The sequence below is a fragment of the Hyla sarda genome, chromosome 3 (assembly GCF_029499605.1).
Source record: "Hyla sarda isolate aHylSar1 chromosome 3, aHylSar1.hap1, whole genome shotgun sequence".
In the NCBI taxonomy this organism is placed as follows: domain Eukaryota; kingdom Metazoa; phylum Chordata; class Amphibia; order Anura; family Hylidae; genus Hyla; species Hyla sarda.
Window position 1 is genome coordinate 10947803 of NC_079191.1, and position 20041 is coordinate 10967843.

General features: G+C 40.5%; 1 protein-coding gene across 1 annotated transcript; it reads left to right on the top strand.

The window, feature by feature from the left end:
• The first annotated feature begins 266 nt into the window (after positions 1-266).
• On the top strand, positions 267-19803 carry LOC130360930 (taste receptor type 2 member 40-like). Its single transcript, XM_056563485.1, has 2 exons — positions 267-975; positions 19688-19803. Exons 1-2 carry the CDS (start codon positions 267-269, stop codon positions 19801-19803), a joined length of 825 nt encoding a protein of 274 aa, XP_056419460.1.
• Positions 19804-20041: the final 238 nt, after the last annotated feature.

Consider the following 20041-nt stretch of genomic DNA (forward strand, 5'->3'; position numbering starts at 1 on the left):
TTTAAATCACGAGACAATGAACTAATTTTTTATTGAGGTTACACAAGAGCACAGTGGTTGTTTTTTCTTACATGTATTTGTTTGTTCTACAGAACACATTTGTATATTTGTATAGAGCGGATTAGAGATTTGCATGAAAAAACAACCTGCTAGAAGAATGTATCTGAGTAATGGAAACAAAACTGTTATAAAGAAGCTGAGCTGATAGGATCTGTATACAAAACCTTAGACGATACAAGAAAGAGAAGATTGTACATCTTAGAAGGATGACTGCATTGTCTCTCTCATACATTCTCCTGGCCGTGCTCTATGTGGAATGTCTGGTGGGATTCACAGTAAATATGATTATTGTGGTGGCTAACTTCATGAAATGGAAAAGCCTGAGATCTCTCCCGACCTGTGATAAGATCTTTAGCTCTTTGGCCATGTCCAGAGCTTTGTATTTTATAAGTATTGCTTTGCGGAACTCCATCTTTGAACTTCTTCCGTGGCTAATAAAAAGCAAAATGTTAAGGTCAACCGTGTACATTCTGACTTTGTTCATGTTCTCCAGCAGTCAGTGGTTGGCCACCCTCCTCTGTGTCTTCTACTGTGTGAAGATTGTGACCTACGACTATAAACTCTTCATCTTCCTGAAGACCCGGATCTCCATCATGGTCCCGCAGTTGATTCTCTTTTCTCCGCTGATCTCACTGATCTCCAGCCTTCCATTGGGTTGGTTTGTCTTTGAATCAGAGCCTCAAAATGTATTGAATGGTTCCAATGAAACTATGGTGGACTATGGAAGTGCTCCTGGCTCAGGCTTCAATAACCAGTTCATGATTTTTGCTGTCGGCTCCTTTCCACCATTTGTTATATTTTGTGTCTCCGTCTCCTTGTTGATTCATTTCCTTCTCATTCACACCAGACGGATGAGGAGCAATGAGTCACATATCCAGAGCCCAAGCCTAAAATCTCACTTTGGTGCTTTAAAAAGTATGAGCTTATTTTTGATGCTACAGATGATGTTTTTTCTATGTATGAGCCTTTTCACTTTTGGTATATTTTTTACTGCCAATTTTACATTTTTGACAAGTTCCATAATAACGTGTAGCCTCCCATTGGTCCATTCCCTCTATGTGATCTCTTCCAGCGGTGAGGTGAGGAAGATGTTTATTTCAATGTGTCTGGGTGTTATCAGAAGTTCCTAAAGGATCCTGTACACTCCTCTCACCCATGTATGTAGAATTATTATAGTTATTAAATGTTCCCAGACATTTGTTAAATAAATGGGAAGTGGGGATTTTTTTTTATTCACTTTTTTATGTAATTCTACATTTCACCATTAAAGCAGTAACAATAGGCTTGTTTATACTTTCTGCAGCTAACTTGTCAGCTTTGCTATATAGACTGGAGCAGATGAGCAGAGGCATCTCTTTCTCATTTGACTGTGACAGATTAATGTCAGCTATGTTGCATTTCTGCATATCTAGATAAAACAAGGATAATACAACTGTAAGATGGATAGATAGTTAGATAGATAGATAGATAGATATGACATAGATAGATATATAGATAGATATGAGATAGATAGATATATAGATAGATAGGAGATATATGGATAGATAGTCCAAGGAGAGCAGCCCAATCCGAATAAAGTGCACTTGTGCAAAAAGCCCAATATCCCTCATCACAGGCTTCCAGATAGCAGCAAAAAGAAAACAGCAGAAACACTAGATAGATAAATAGATAGATAGATAGATAGATAGATAGATATGAGATAGATAGACACATGTGAGATATATCTATCTATCTATCTACATTGTTAATCCCTGGCCACTGGGGCAAGTCACTGCTTTCATCACACACACACACACAAACACACACACACATACCTATACAGTTCCAGCATTTAACAAATAACAAACACATTGGCCCAGATTTACTAAAACCGTCTCATATTTACGCAATGGAAACATAGACTATCCAATCTAAGAATACACCATATTCATGAATGCATCTCATGCTAGCTGGTGAATCTGTAACATTCTTAGGCTGTTTAGTCTATGATTTAGAACAACTCATTGTGAGGGAAAGTTTCTAAAAAATAGTTTAAAGCTTTATAAATATGACCCAACTTTATGTATGACACTTTTTGGTGCAGATCACCGTACATCAGAATTCTGGTACATTTGCAACATAAATCTGCCTTACTATTTCTGTTTTACAAACTGAGATTAAAATAAGGAAACTGAAGTAGAATGAAGAAGTTATTCTCTTAGTTTAATGCATTGTTTATTATGTGATTTTACCTTCCAATATTTTTACATTTACGCTGGAATCAATGAAAAACAGTTATTTTGATTGGCCTAATTTACTCCCTAAAGGGGTTCTCCGCTGCCATGCCTTCCTGAGCTCCGCTCGCAGCGTCCGGAAGTTTATTACTCCGAACGCTGTGTGCGGGCTTCCGTGTTCGAGGCCGCCCCCTCGTGATGTCACGCCCGCCCCCTCGTGATGTCACGCCTGCCCCCTCAACGAAAGTCTATGGGAAGGAGACGCGACCGCTGTCAGACATCTTATCCCCTATACTTTGGATAGGGGATAAGATGTCTGATCACGAGGGTCCCGACGCTGGGGACCCCCGCAATCTCCCTGCTGCACCCGGCATCTGTTTTAAGTGTTGGGTGCAGCACCGGAGGTGCCACGCTTGTGATGTTATGACCATGCCTCCTTAATGCAAGTCTATGGGAGGGGGCGTGACAGACACCATGCCCCCTCGAATAGACTTGCATTAAGGGGGCATGGCCATGATGTCATGAGTGTGACTGTGACATCACGAGCCTCCGCCCCACATCGCCAGTCATCCGGCACGTTGTGAAGTTCGCTCTGTGCACCGGATGTCTGGGTTGCGGCAGCTGAGATTGCGGTGGTCCCCAGCAGCAGGACCCCTGCGATCAGGCCTCTTATCCTTTGGATAGGGGATAAGATGTCTAAGGGTGGAAAAACCCTTTGACCCCTTAAGGACTGAGCCCATATTGGCCTTAAGGACTCAGACAATTTAATTTTTACATTTTCATTTTTCCTCCTAAAAATCATAACTCTTTTATATTTTCATCCACAGACTAGTTTGAGGGCTTGTTTTTTGCGCGACCAGTTGTCCTTTGTAATGACATAACTCATTATATCATAAAATGTATGGCGCAACCAAAAAACACTATTTTTGTGGGGAAATTAAAAAGAAAAACGCAATTTTGCTAATTTTGGAAGGTTTCGTTTTCACGCCGTACATTTTACGGTAAAAATGATGTGTGTTCTTTATTCTGAGGGTAAATACGATTAAAATGATACCCATTATTACATACTGTTCTATTATTGTTGTGCTTAAAAAAAATCACAAACTTTTTAACCAAATTAGTACGTTTATAATCCCTTTATTTTGATGACCTATAACTTTTTTATTTTTCCGTATAAGCGGCGGTGTGAGGGCTCATTTTTTGCGCCATGATCTGTACTTTTTTTTGATACCACATTTGCATATAAAAAACTTTTAATACATTTTTTATAATTTTTTTTTATATAATGTATTAAAAAAGTAGCAATGTTGGACTTTTTTTTTTAAGTTCACGCCGTTCACCATACGGGATCATTAACATTTTATTTTAATAGTTCGGACATTTACGCACGCGACGATACCAAATATGTCTATAAAATTTATTTTTTACGCTTTTTGGGGGTAAAATAGGAAAAAACTGACGTTTTACTTTTTTATTGGGGGAGGGGATTTTTCACTTTTTTTTAACTTTTACTTTTACATTTTTTTTACATTTTTTTACACTTGAATAGTCCCCATATGCTCCTAATCTGGGGGACATCTATGCTGCCTAATCTGGGGGACAAGTATGCTCCTAATCTGGGGGACATCTATGCTGCCTAATCTGGGTGGCATATATGCTGCCTAATCTGGGGGACAACTATGCTCCTAATCTGGGGGACATCTATGCTGCCTAATCTGGGTGAAATCTATGCTGCCTAATCTGGGGGACAACTATGCTCCTAATCTGGGGGACATCTATGCTGCCTAATCTGGGGGACAACTATGCTCCTAATCTGGGGGACATCTATGCTGCCTAATCTGGGTGACATCTATGCTGCCTAATCTGGGGGACAACTATGCTCCTAATCTGGGGGACATCTATGCTGCCTAATCTGGGTGACATCTATGCTGCCTAATCTGGGGGACAACTATGCTCCAAATCTGGGGGCATCTATGCTGCCTTATCTGGGGGACAATGATGCTCCTAATCTGGGGGACATCTATGCTGCCTACTTTGGGGGACAAGTATGCTCCTAATCTGGGGGACATCTATGCTGCCTAATCTGGGGGACATCTATGCGGCCTAATCTGGGGGACAAGTATGCTCCTAATCTGGGGGACATCTATGCTGCATACTCTGGGGGACAAGTATGCTCCTAATCTGGGGGACATCTATGCTGCATACTCTGGGGGACAAGTATGCTCCTAATCTGGGGTACATCTATGCTGCCTAATCTGGGGGACAACTATGCTCCTATTATGGGGGAAATTGATTTGAAGTTTAGCAGTAGCTAAATACATGCTTAATGCAAATGTCAACATTGATCTTTAAATATAAGGGGTTATGAAACCCTCTTGGGTACTGCGAATGACTGCTCCAGACTCATTCTGTGTCTGTCACAAACTACTTGCCTCCCTGGTGCCTCAGGCCTTGGGCCTATAATTTTTTGAAGTTTAGCTGTAGCTAAATACATGCTTAATGCAAATGTAAACATTGATCTTTAAATGTAAGGGGTTATGAAAACCTCTTGGGTACTGCAAATGCATGCTCCAGACTCATTCTGTGTCTTTCAGGAACTACTTGCCTCCCTGGTTCCTCTGGCCTTGGGCCTTACATTTTTGGATGTTTAGCAGTAGCTAAATACATGCTTAATGCAAATTTCAACAATGATCGTTAAATTCTCTGCGCTCTGCCAGGGCCTTCTCCTACCCGACGACCTCACTTACCAACTCACTAACTAATCCAATCGCTTATAGCGACGGGCGGTGTGTACAAAGGGCAGGGACTTAAGCAACGCCAGCTTATGACCCTCACTTACTGGTAATTCCTAATTTTAAGGTTATATAATTGCAATCCCAGATCCCCATCACAAACTGGTTTCAGCGTGCAACATGCACCTGTCCTTGAAAGATAGAGAGACGCTAATCCGTTGAGTGGAGCGCTAGTGCGGCCCAGGACATCTGAGGCCATAACACACCTGTTATTGCTCGATCTCGCAATTGCAAGGTAAGGGGTTATCAAAGCCTCTTGGGTACTGCTGAGGCATACTCCTGACTGCTCCTGGTGCAATGTATGGGGTAATTAAACACTCTTGGGTAGTGTTATTGTTAAATTTACTGGTAATTTTATCAGTAATAAAATAGAATTTTGCAGAATGCAAACCGTTACACAACAGAACCCTTGTTGCGTGGGATTTTTTAATGGAAAAAATGAATAAATAGATGGAGAGGGATTAACTCTGCTGAATCATTTTTGGCGATTAGAATCCTTTTGTCATCTGATTTTTTGGAGACAGATGCGCTTACACACATGTAATAATTTTTTTAACCAAGTTTCAAACATTGTGTGGTTTATTATTTTTGAGTAGAATGTCTTTTGGTGGTCCACCATCCTGCATTAGAGAGTCTTCTGAACTGCTGTATATGCACTTTTTTTCTTTTTTTTGAAGGTATTTTGTCAGACAATTTCAATAAAATTTTGCGTTTTTTTGGGGTGGATTGTGAAGCCCGGGTGACGGGTGTGTAGTGTGTACTCATGCATCAGTCAACTCCAGTCTGTGTCCGTTAGGCAATATATGGGTTACTGATGCAGCAGAGGTGGGGCCTTGGTCTTGGAATTTCAATTATTTAACAAAATTGAACATATTGTGTGGTTTATTATATTAGAGAAGAATGTCTTTGGGTGGTCCACCGTCCTGCATTATTGAGTCTTCTGAACTGCTGTATATGCGCTTGTTTTGACAAAAAGGTATTTTGTCAGACAATTTCAAAAAAAAAATGCGGTGGATTGTGAAGCCCGGGTGTGTACTCGTGCATCAGCCAACTCCAGGCTGTGTCTTTCAGGCAATCTATGGGTTATTGATGCAGCTGAGGTGGGGCCTGGGTCTTGGAATTTTTTTTTTTAAATTCAACAATTGTGTGGTTCATTATTTTTTAGAAGAAAATCTTTGGGTGGTCCACCGTCCTGCCTTATAGAGTCTTCTGAAATGCTGGATATGCGCTTGTGCTTACACAAAGTTAGAAATAAAAAAAAATAAAAAATTATACAATTTTGTTGATTTTGGGGCGGATTGTGAAGCCCTGTGTGTACTGGTGCATCAGCCAACTCCAGGCTGTGTCCTTCAGGCAATAAATGGGTTCCTGATGCCACAGAGGTGGGGCCTGGGTCTGGGAATTTAAAATTTTTGGATTGCGGGTGATACAAAAAAAGATGGACACACCCTAATCCGTTCAGTGGAGTGCACCTGCGGCCCCGGACATCTGAGGGCATAACACACTTGTTATTGCTCGATCTCAGGAGAAGGTGGGTTCATCATCGGGAGAAGAGAGTTGCAGGTTGCCCTTGAGTCAGCAAGGCGGTAGCACGGTTGGCAGTCAGCGTGGTGTGGCAGTAGTGGAAATTCTGGAGCCAAACGTGCCCGGGGGAGACCACCTGCTTCGCGGCAGCTCACCTTACCGGGATTTAGCGGGTTACCAGCACCGGTCGATGAAAGATAAAGACACACTAATCCGTTTAGTGGAGCGCGCCTGTGGCCCGGAAATCTGAGGGCATAACACACCTGGTATTGTTCGATCTCGTAATTGATTGTGCAAAGGTAGGGGGTTATTAAAGCCTCTTGGGTATTGCTGAGGCCTACTCCTGACTGCTCCTGGTGCAATGTATGGGGTAATTAAACACTCTTGGGTAGTGTTTTTTTTATTTTTTATTTACTGATAATTTTATCAGTAATAAAATAGAATTTTCCAGAATGCTAATCGTTACACAACGGAACACTTGTTGCGTGTGATTTTTTAATGAAAAAAAAAAAACGGACAGGGATTAACTCTGCTTCATCATTTTGAGCGAAAAAAGTCCTTTGGTGATCTGATCTTTTAGAGACAGATGCGCTTATACACATATTGAATTTGTTTTTGTAAAAAAAATTCAAACATTGTGTGGTTTATTATTTTTGAGAAGAACGTCTTTGGGTGGTCCACCGTCCTGCGTTATAGAGTCTTGTGAACTGTTGGATATGCGCTTGTTCTTACACAAAGGTATTTCTTTAAACAATTTCAAAAATGTTGTTGTTTTTTTAGGGGGGATTGTGAAGCCCTGGTGTGTACTCTTGCATCAGCCAACTCCAGGCTGTGTCATGCAGGCAATATATGGGTTACTGATGCCGCAGGGGTGGGGCCTGGTTCTGGAAATTTCAAATTTTGGAAATTTCTCATTGTTTTGATTTTGGAGGGGGAATTGTGAAGCCCTGGTGTGTACTGGTGCATCAGCCAACTCCAGGCTGTGTCCTTCAGGCAATATATGGGTTACTAATGCCGCAGAGGTGGGGCCTGGGTCTGCTAATTTCAAATTTTTGGATAGCGGGTGCTACCAATGAGAAATCTTTGTCAAAAATTTCATATATTGTGTTGTTTTTTTGGGGGGGATTGTGAAGCCCTGGTGTGTAGTGTACTAGTGCATCAGCCAACTCCACGCTGTGCCATTCAGCCACTAAATGGTCTCCTCTTGCTGCCAACATGTCCACGCTATGTCATTCAGTCACTATATGGTCTCCTGACACTCATGCCACCACCAGGCTCTGTCATTGTGCTGCTGTGGGGCAGTGATTCTAAGAGCGATGCCGGTAATCTGCATGTTATTCTGAATAACAGTATTATTTCACTACCCCAGCACACTCCATATGCGTTTTAGGACAGCACAAATTGTTCTATACCCCTATAGATGCTGTATGTAGGCTAGAAATAGCCTTTTTTAATATCGATTCGTTGCGAACAAATTCGGATCAAAACAAACTTTTCGGGCAAATTCGGCAAATCGGCCGAATCAAATTTTTGAAAAGTTCGCTCATCTCTAGTGGACATGAGATGATGAGGAATAGAATGAACCTGATATGAATGTAATAATGTTCCTCATCTCTGGATAAAGTCCTATTTGTGATTGAGACATCTGTTAGATTCTGTATCTGTATTTCATAAAAATGCCAAACAAGTGGAAGACTAGAAGATATGGAAATGAGCAGAGAAGCCAGAAGGAACCATGGAGCCAGGGTGGAGATCTTGGTCTTCAGAAAGATGAAGAACTTCCAGTTGTAGCTTGTAATCTTCACACAGTAAAAGACACAGAGGACTGTGGCAAACCAGAGATTAGTAGAATGTAAAACCCTTGTGACTATTGTTATTATAGACTCAGCCAGAAATGTGTCCTCAAATAGGTCATGGAGAATAGGAAGGTGATAGATGAATACAATGAAGGGGAATACGCTTCTGGAAATTGCCAAAGAGCTGAGGATTTTATCCCCAATATTAAGAGATTTCATTGTTTTCCATTTCATGAGATTTGCAGCCACGATGATGAGATTTATTATGACTCCGGCGATGCATTCAGTATACAGCACAGATAGAAGAACAAGTGTTATTGTATCCATCGTATTGTTTCCTCTGAGATAGATATTGTGACTCGTCTGCAGGGTGGAAGCCGTTGTGTAATGATCAGGTTATGTGTTTTCCCTATACAGATTTCATGTCCATCTCTCATGGAAATTCTATTCATCTGTTCCAATGCCATGTAAATATCTGACTGGAACACTGACTATGAAAAATATCTGCAGTGTTCTATCCAGAATCACTCACACTCACAAAACTACATTAACCCCTTAATGACCCAGTTATTTTTCATTTATAGTCATAATGCTGTCAATTACAGACCCATATGAGGAACCAAAATTCACATTTATTAACTTTTTTGACATTTTATTAACTATTTTTTGTCCCCATAGGGGGCTATTACTTTTAGTCTTTAGATTGCAAGTACTGAACAATGTTGCTCCATAGAACAGAATTAATCAGTGTTTTCTCTGTCTCCATGGGTCCAGTCTGCCATTGTTCTTGGAGCATTAATTGGACGACAAGAAGGAAGGTAAGAGACCTCTAGTCGTCCTCTCAGCTGATTGGCACCCCATGATTTTGCCACAAGTATCCCAATGAGGTCCACTAAGCTACCTGCATGTGAATTTTCCAGTTTAAAACATGCAATCCACTTTGATCATGGTGTCTAAGGGGTTAATGTCAAACATTGGCCCAATTGTCGATGTCTGTCATTAATAGTGGATCCTAGGTTTGAAGCGGGTGCAGCTCCTTCATATCATGGGAGCATGCTCATGACGTACATATACAGTAAAGGCTATAAATGTTGGCACCCCTGACATTTTTCAAGAAAATGAAGTATTTCTCACAGAAAAGGATTGCAGTAACACATGGTTTGCTCTACATATGTTTATTCTCTTTGTGTGTATTGGAACTAAACAAAAAAGGGAGGAAAAAAAGCAAATTGAACATAATGTCACCAAACTCCAAAAATGGGCTGGACAAAATTATTGGCACCCTTAACTTAATATTTGGTTGCACACCCTTTGGAAAAAATAACTGAAATCAGTTGCTTCCTATAACCATCAATAAGCTTCTTACACCTCTCAACCGGAATGTTGGACCACCCTTCTTTTGTAAACTGCTCCAGGTCTCTCTTATTGGAAGGCGCCTTTTCCCAACAGTAAATTTAAGATCTCTCCACAGGTGTTCAATGGGATTTAGATCTGGACTCATTGCTGCCACGTCAGAACTCTCCAGCACTTTGTTGCCATCCATTTCTGGGGGCTTTTCGACAAATGTTTTGGGTCATTGTCCTGCTGGAAGACCCAAGATCTTGGACGCAAACCCAGCTTTCTGGCACTGGGCTGTACAGTGCAACCCAAAATCCGTTGGTAATCCACAGATTTCATGATGCCTTGCACACACTCAAGGCACCCAGTGCCAGAGGCAGCAAAAAAAAAAAAAAAAACATCATTAACCTCCACCATATTTCACAGTAGGTACTGTGTTCTTTTCTTTGTAGGCCTCATTCCGTTTTCGGTAAACAGTAGAATGATGTGCTTTACCAAAAAGATCTATTTTGGTCTCATCTGTCCACAAGACGTTTTCCCAGAAGGATTTTGGCTTACTCAAGTTCATCTTGGCAAAATTTAGTCTTGCTTTTATACGTCTCTGTGTCAGCAGTGGGGTCCTCCTGGGTCTCCTCCATAGTGGGGTCCTCCTGGGTATCCTGCTATAGCGTTTCATTTTATTTAAATGTCAACGTATAGTTCGCACTGACACTGGTGCTCCCTGAGCCTGCAGGACAGCTTGAATATCTTTGGAACTTGTTTGGGGCTGCTTATCCATCATCCGGACTATCCTGTGTTGAAACCTTTCATTAGCTACAGTGCCTGTATGGCATGTGTGGTGCCAGAACAGTGGACCCCCCACATTTGACCCATTTTGGAAACTACCCCTCACCGAATTTAATAATGGGTGCAGTAAACATTTATACCACACTTGCATTTGACAGATCTTTGGAACAGTGGGCTGTGCAAATGATTTTTTTTTATCACGGACCACTGTTCCAAAAATCTGTCAGACTTTTGGCACCAGGGAGGCTTTGTAAACACACATGGCCTCCAATTTCGGACACATTCTCTTTTCAAAAGCCCAATGGCACTCCTTCTCTTCTGAGCATTGTAGTTTTCCTGCAGAGCACTTTACAATCACATATGGAGTATTTCCATACTCAGAAGAAATGGGGCTACAAATTTTGGGGGGCTTTTCCCCCCCTATTTTCCGTTGTGAAAACTAAAAATGTAGGGTAACACCAGCATTTTAGTGAAAAAACTTTTTTTTTTTCATTTTCACATCCAACTTTAACAAAAATTCCTCAAACACCTGTGGGTTGGTAAGGCTGACTATACCCCTCGTTACGTTCCGTGAGGGGTGTAGTTTCCAAAATGGGGTCACATTTTTTTTTGCGTTCATGTCCGAACTGCTGTAACTATCAGTCACCCCTGTGCAAATCACCAATTTAAACCTCAAATGTACATAGTGCGCTCTCACTTCTGAGGCATGTTGTTCGCCCGCAGAGCACTTTGCGTCCACATATGGGGTATTTCCGTACTCAAGAGAAATTCTGTTACAAATTTGTGGGTCTTTTTTTTCCATTCACTGCATATGAAAACTAAAAGTATGGGGCAACACCAGGATGTTAGTAAAAAAAAAAAATTTACTAACATGCTGGTGTAGATCGCAACTTTACCTTTTCATAAGGGGTAAAAGGAGAAAAAGCCCCCCAACGTTTGTAACACAATTTCTCCTGAGTACGTAAATACCCCATATGTGGCACTAAACTGTTGCTTTGAAATATGACAGGGCTCCAAAGCGAGAGAGCGCCAAGCGCATTTAATGCCTAAATTATAAATTTGTGTCCTCCATTAAAATACCCTACAGCAGTGTTTCCCAAACAGGGCGTCGTACGCTGTTGCAAAACTCCCAGTGGCTGTCCGGCAATACTGGGAGTTGTTGATTTTAAACAGCTGGAGGCTCCATTGAGGAAACAGTGCTGTACAAGACATTTTATTTTAATTGGGGGGAGGGACATGGGTGTAACTGTGTAGGGGTATGTGTATATGTAGTGTTTTACTTTTTATTTTGTGTAGGTGTAATGTAGTATAGTGTGTTTAGGGTACATTCACATGGGTGGGGGTTTACAGCGAGTTTCCCGCTGGTAGTTTGAGCTGTGGCAGAGAATTTGCCACGTGGATGCCAGGGACCCCGCCTGTCCCGATGGCTCGTGATTAATCAGTCGTCCGGACTGATAAATCACGCGATCGTGAGGTGGCACCTATCACCCTTTTTTTCTGGGTCACCACTTATCGTCGGTCTGCCGACATAGGGGTCTCAGGACCCCTTCGTTCTCAGGTTCCTCCCAGGGGTTTGCAGGGAGTGCTTGCTGAACTATTTCCAGGGTATCAGGGCCTACCTGTACACCCTGGGTCGTTAAGTGGTTAAAGAAATGGAAAGTGGGGGTTTTCTTTTTTTTTCTTTTCTTTATTCATTATTTTTATTTGCTTTTTAATTTTATGTAACTCTACATTACCCCATTAAGGTTGTAACAATAGGCTTTTTATGCATTCTACAGCTAACTTGTCAGCTTTGTTACATAGACTGGTGCAGATGAGCAGAGTCATCTCATTCTCATTAGACTGTGACAGATTAATGACAGCTCTGTTACACTGCTGCAGATCTAGATAAAATAAGAATAATACAACTATAAGATAGATATGAGAAAGATATGTGGTGTCCCGGTACCGTATCCTATACGTTACCTGTATAGAGGTCCCCATAGCCAGGGTCCCTCTTGTCTAGTCTTACCCTTGTCACCTCTCACTTAGTCAGTAGATATATAGTAATTTTATTGGATATTTAAATAGCTATAGGTATAGAAACTATATATTTGGTTATTTGCCTGTACGGAGCGTAACAGGACCTGCGGGTCACATGATCAGGTAGAATCTCTATGGTTTTGCTTAAGGACCTTTGGAGGTCCCTGTGACGTCTTCACCCACCATGCCTTGTAATGGTGAGTGACAGCTGACACGGACCAATCCAGGGCGGCCCTGCCCCTGCCCATATAGGGGAGCGGCAGCCATTACTAGCTCTCTTTCCTCGTGAGCTGCTGATGAGGACGGATTTGCTCAGCTGTCATCAGCAGTAACTAGGCTTAAGCCTTGCGGCAACGGTCATCTATAAAAACTGTGAGTTACTTCAATCCCTATTACCTCAGCAAGATCACCGGACCTAAATATTCCCCTAAATCCGGACGGATCTCTACAAAAATCCTAAATCTAATAACTCTTTGGATAGGTGAATGGTCCTCAGCATCTGTCAATCACTGCCGTGCTATATAGAGACTGTATTACTGAGACTGTTACTGTTAATTGGATGAAGCAAGTACTTCAGTAAAGTTTATGCAAGCTCAAGTTCATCTCCATTGTGGACCTTCATTCATTTAAGCACGCACCTATTGTTCCTGGGAAGGGTGGCGATAGGCCGGAGATTTACCTCAGCGTATTAACCCTCACCCTGGCGTCATGAGTGACAGGGGTAAATTAACCCCTTATATTCTGAAGCAACACCCCAACTACACCATACCCCCCAAGAGCTACCACAGATACATAGATATGAGATAGATAGATAGATAGATAGATAGATAGATAGATAGTCCCCAAGGAGACCATAAATATGCACTGGATGTACTACTTGATGTTTGAGAATGGCTTGGTGAGAAAGCCAAAATGTTACACACGTTGTTGTCTGAATAAAGGCCACCATTTTTTCACTATACTGGTGTGCAGCTGCTCATTCGTTTTAGATAGATAGATATAGGATAGAAAGATATGATATAGCTTAATCGATAGAAAGAAAGATATGATATAGATAGATATGAGATAGATAGATAGATAGATAGACAGATAGAGTCCCCAAGGAGACCATAAGACCCAAGGAGACCATAAATATGCACTGGATGTAATACTTGATGTTTGAGATTGGCTTGGTGAGCAAGCCGAAATGTTGCGCACATCTAGGGGATCTAAAATGGTGGCTACAAGTATGAGGACAGTGTCTGTTTGTGTGTGTTATTAAGAAAAAAGATCAATTCACCTGAAGCCCACATCAATGCAGGCAGGCATATAGACAGGGACAGTAGGAAGATAGAGAGAGTACCCTTTGGCCCTGATTTACGAATTGTCGGGTTGTGTGCCAGAAATTCTGTCTGCGCTAGAATTTGCTCCAGAATTGAAAAAAAAAACGACAAACTCTCCATTTTACTCAGAAAACCTGAAAAGGGGGCGTGATCACCATAAAAAGGGCGTGTTCCTGACATTTTCACACAAAAAACAACTAAGGTTTCCACTGAAAACGTGTTGAATTTGAGCTGAGGAAAACCCTACAGATCAGATAATGTGTAAAAAAAAGCAAAGTGTAGGGAAAACTGCAAAATGTAGTGAAACCTTAGTAAATACCATGAAAAACCTACACTCCACTTTTAGTAAATCAGGGCCCTTATGTTGCAAGTGTACTGGGGTGTAGTACTCTAAAGCTAATAGGGGCCAGTTAGTGTGAGGACTAAAAGACCCAGTCACCTACTTAACTATTGGAAGGATTAAGATTTTTTAATAGAAGTAATTTACAAATCTGTTTAACTTTCCGGAGCCAGTTGATATATATAAAAAAAGGTTTTGCCTGGAATACCCCTTTAATTCAGGTGTAACCGTACTAGGCCGTATTTTCGTATCCTAAGTGTGATATATACACACTCAGCGCTTTTAGGTATTTTCCTGTTAAACTCATAGGGGTCAGTTATCGTTAAAGCCATGAATACCTACACACCTGCTTTCAACACCTAATTCAGGTGTAACTGTACTAAGGTGTATTTTGCTATCATACGTGTAATATATACGCACGCAGAACTTTTACGTTTTTTGCTGTTAAACTCATAGGGGCCAGTTGTTATTAAAGCCATGAATACCTACACACCTGCTTTTAACACCTAATTCAGGTGTAACTGTACTGGTAAACAATGAATAAGTGAATATTCAGCTCACCTTCACCTTGATAAGTGCACAGATCCGCACCCGGTCCAGTGCTGAAGCTTCCAAGAAAAATCGCACACTCAATCCAGCACTTAAATAAACTTGCAGCTTTTATTCATCAACACGAGGGTACAAACAGGTAAAATTAGGTCAGGACAACCACAGACGCGTTTCAACGCATGCGCGCTTTTCATCGGTGACATCATGCATTACACAGGTGAGGTCTTTTATATTCTACCTGGAGGGTGAATATAAAAGACCTCACCTGTGCAATGCATGATGTCACCGATGAAAAGTGTGCATGCGCTTGAAACGCGTCTGATGTTGTCCTGACCTGATTTTATCTGTTTGTACCCTCGTGTTGATGAATAAAAGCTGCAAGTTTATTTAAGTGCTGGATCGAGTGTGCGATTTTTCTTGGTAACTGTACTGGGGCGTATTTTCCTATCATAAGTGTAATATATACTTACTCTGCACTTTTACGTTTTTCCTGTTAAACTCATAGGAGCCATTTATTGTTAAAGGCAATAAATACCTACACACCTGCTTTTTAAGCCTAATTCAGGTGTAACTGCACTGGGGTTATTTTGCTATCATAAGTGTAATATATACATAACTTTTACGTTGTTTCCTTTTAAACTCATAGGGGCTACTCAACACTTTTACGTTTTTCCTGTTAAACTCATAGGAGCAATTTATTGTTAAAGGCCATAAATACCTACACACCTGCTTTTAATGCCAAATTAAGTTGTAACCGTACTGGGGCCTATTTTCCTATCATAAGTGTAATATATATGCACTCAGCTGTTGTACAAGTATGTCAGGCAGAGAAGTACCAGGATGTGCACAGAGGAGTGACAGAGGCCTATATTCATCAGGCGCAGGCAGAGGTCGCAGCAGATTAGGGGCATGGGCCAGCAGGAGTCACAGCGAGAGGCCTGAGCTCCCGGTTTCAGCTAGCAGTCGAATCTTGACCAGCAACCCATCTGCCATCATGGATTGGTTAACACGGTCATCCACTTCATACAAAGTGACATCTGACACCCCCAGTCAACAGTCGGTGGGTTGTATAGCAAGTCACATGCAGATTACAGGCATCACTATTAGAATCACTACCGTAGAGCATCTGGATGTGACAGCAGGGTTGGGAGACCATATGGCGTCACAATTGAAGAGATTAAAGAGATTTTTTAATTTAATTTGCATTTCATTTTATTTAATTTTAATGTATTTACATTTTTTTTTAAATCCTTTTTTGAGGACCCATTGGAGGGCAAGTCTGGTGCCAACAGCCATGGTAATTCCAGCTCCAAGTAGTGGAAGTGTTAAGAATTTTAAAGGGTACCTCTCATCAAAAAAACTTTTGATATATTATAGATTAATGTATGCAGAATAACTTTACAATTGCATGTTATTAAAAAGTATGCTTCTTTCTATTTAATTTTCCACTTTGAAGAAATGACCACTAGGGGTCTCCCTACCAGTCCTGGCAGCAAGCATTTCAGACTCATGCTGGAGTCCTAAACACTACGAGCTGCCAGTCTGCTTTGTTCACAGAGGAGAACACTCAGAGCTGCCAGCCTGCTTTGTTCACAGCCTGTTTGACTGTGAACAAAGCAGGCTGGCAGCTCTGAGTGTTTAGGACTCCAGCATGAGTCAGAAATGCTTGCTGACAGGACTGATCGGGAAAAATACAATAAAAAGAAGCATATTTTTCATTAACATGCTATTGGAAAGTTATTCAACATTCATTAATCTAAAATATATCTAAAGTTTATTTGATGAGAGGTACCCTTTAAGTAGAAGAAAATTACAAATCTGGAAAAAAAAATTTGAACTGGTGGCAAAACATTGATCTCAGAGTTCCCCTTGTTCAACAACCTCACTCACGTTTATGGAACGGACTGTTGCAGAAATTTCTACAACTTAAACTGCCCCCATTTTAAATCCCCCCTTGAAAACCTTGTCACATATAATATGTATTATTATATTATATTATAGCACTATATTATAGCACTATATTATAGCACTTTTATCACAGATCTTAGTGTTTTTGGAAATTTGTATTTTTTGCACTTGTATGTTCTATAATCAGGGCTGTAGCTCTGATTAGGCGAGAGAGGCGATCACCTCAGGTGCACAGTCGCAAGGGGGGACAGCGGCCAGGGCTGCATTGGCCCTTGCCGCTGCACCTGCTTAAACAGGGAGTCCAGCACACATTACACTGAGGCATTGATTCCCAACCGGGGTGATAGGACACTCTGGTGGGAATTATGGCGCTAACATTTTTTGATTTTCCTGCCCAGGATTGCGCACCTGTGAGTCACAAGTGTGCAGGTCAGGTGGGAGGGAAGTCTGTGTGCAATGCCTCATGTATCCTCCCTCTCCTGCGGAGCAGTCTGGACCCTGGATTCTCCCTGTTCCCTCAGCAAAAAGATGTGGATGGAGGGAAGGAGCAGGGGCGGCGCTGACAGAGGCCTACTCAGCTTCAGGTAGGGCACCCCCACCCTTCTTGCACTCCTCTACACCTCTCTGTCACTCCTCTACGCCTCTCTGTAGCCCTTGGATACCCCTCTGTTATTCCATACACCCCTCTGGCATCCCTCTATACCCTTCTGTCACCCCTATACACCCCTCTGTCACCCCTGTACGCCCCACAGTTACCCATGTACACTCCTCTACACCCCTGTCTCCCATGTACACCCCTCTTTCACTGTGTGGGGTAAGGCTGGAGGCATTGTGTGTGGGTGAGGCAGGAGGCATTGTGTGTGGGAAAGGCTAGAGGAACAAGGGAAAGGCAGGAGGCATTTGGTGTGCTTGTGGGGGGGGGAGCTGGAAGCATTTAAGTGCGGCTGGAAACATTGGGGGAGATTTGTCAAAACCTGTGCAAAGGAAAAGTTGCCCAGTTGCCCATAGCAACCAATCAGATTGCTTATTTAATTTTGCAGAGGCTTTGTTAAAAATGAAAGAAGCAAGCTGATTGGTTGCTATGGGCAACTGGGCAACTTTTCCTCTGCTCAGGTTTTGATAAATCTCCCCCCTTGTGCGTTGTGGGAAGGCTGGTGGCATTGTGTTTGGAGGAGGATGGAGTCATTTATAGGGAAAAGGGGTGAATAATGCTGGAAAAGTACAGATCCTAATATGTTTGTGTTGCAGGTTCTGCCCTGAAGAGTTTTGGCTGGAACAGATTATCATGAAAAAAAAAAAAAAAGAGAATGATTCTGATCAGTGAATATGTCATTTGTAATTCACTATATAAAACCATACTATAATCTACATATTAAAAATGTTCTGTTCTTGCCTAAGGAGCAAAAAGAGCTAGCTACAGCTCAGTCTGTAATGCACATCAAGTAACAATGTTTAGCACTTCTCTGATTGCTGTTATAAGAGCCTTGTAGTTTGCAGATTTTGTTTAAAGATGTTTTATAATTTATTAAAAGTGACTTGTAAATTTCATAATCATAATTACCATTCTAATAGGTTATAGATAAATAAACACTTGTATATAAATGAAAAGCTGCACAGCTGTCTGGATTGAAGTGTGAATGTGAGAGATTCGTGGAATAGCTTGGATATGAAGAGTGCTGTAGAAGGGACACTAATGTGAAAAATTTTTTACAAGAACTTCATAGGTGTCCATAGCCTTTAAATTATTTAATTAAAGTGCTGATTTGACTCTAAGTAAGGTTTGTGTTTTTAATGTGAAAGTGTCCAAAACATTTTGTATTTAATTCAGGCTTCAGTTTTCGATAACTTTTGTAGTTTGCAGACTTTGTTTAAAGACATTTTATAATTTATTTAAAGGGACTTTTACATTTTTTAATAATATTCAATATAACTTAAATAAATAACTGCTATACATAAAAGCCAGGTAAGAAGTCCAAAATGGAAGGTAACTCTTGTAACTACATTCTCATGGCATGAAGGACATTTCCAAAAAAATCTGAATGTCATACTGAATAACAGTATTATTTCACTAACCTAGCACACTCCATATGTGTGATACGGCAAGGCAAAGTGTTCAAACACCCCTACTGAGGCTCTCTGTAGCCCGGAAATAGCAAATTAATGCGATTCTAACGAAATTTTGGGGGAAATTTCGTCAAATCAGCCGAATCAAATTTTTCAAAAATTCGCTCATCTCTATTTGCAACATAAATTTGCCCCACTATTTCTGTTTTACAAACTGAGATCCAAGTAATGGAATGGAAGTAGAATGCAAAAGTTATTCTTTTAGTTTAATGTATCACATTTTATATGATTTTACCTTCCAATATTTTTACATTTTCTCTGGAATCGATGAAAAACAATTATCTTTATTGGCCTAATTTAGTCCTTGGAGACAAAGTCATCTCTAGAACTCATCTTTTTCACGCTAAATTTGGATTGTTATAATATTTGTTATTTTTACAAATATTATATGAAATCTTGTTTTTTTTAATTAATTTTAGTTTTTTAGGCTTCATTTAGAGATGCAAATATTTTTGTGGTTTAAATTAGAATTTTAGATCATTTTAATTCACCCTTCTTTCTTATAATATAATCTACATGCGATTTATTGTTAGCTTAAAAAAATATTTATTGCATTGTACAAGATATTGGGATCAGAGGATATCAAATGTGTGATCTGTGTGATATTTGCTATTAAGTTATACATAATAAATTTGGTTTCATTACATATGTAATTTCTTGTATTTTTTATTAAATCATTGTATCAGAAATTAACTCTTTATCTTGACTTAAGAGTAATAATGTAGTTTGTTTTTATTTCAGAAGAAAACATCTATGTATGTTCTATCAACAGGCAGTATAGGAAGTTATCCCTTCAGTACTTTCTTTTTTCAACAAATATTACACTAATAGATGATCTGTAACAACCAGCAGATGCATCATACTAGAGCAGTTACAATTGGCTGCCTTAACTTATTTTTGCTTTTCTTTATAGATTGGGACATACTGAGCAGAGTCATCTCTTTGTCATTAGAAGGACCAGTCACCTTTATCATAGTGAGGAATGCTAAATTGACCAAGTTATTGGTTATAGAACACTATACACTATAAACTGTATATAGACCCATATATGAAGCTTTTCCACTAAAATGAGAGTTCTGGGGTGTTGTACTCCCTATATTTTTTTAAATTGTAGTAATCTATAACTTTTGTTTGCCAATTGACTCCCATTCATTTCAATTGCCATAAAGCACACACACACACACACACACACACTATTCTTTTTTCCCTGTAGGCAATACAATCCAATATATTCATTCAGCTAGCATAAATATATAGCTAAAGCTAT

Bases quoted from the DNA above. Each gene is read 5' to 3' on its own strand.
- LOC130360930 (XM_056563485.1), top strand. From the start codon at position 267: ATGACTGCATTGTCTCTCTCATACATTCTCCTGGCCGTGCTCTATGTG. The intron at 976-19,687 runs GTATGAGCTTAT...TTTTCTTTATAG, and splicing joins TCACTTTGGTGCTTTAAAAA to ATTGGGACATACTGAGCAGA.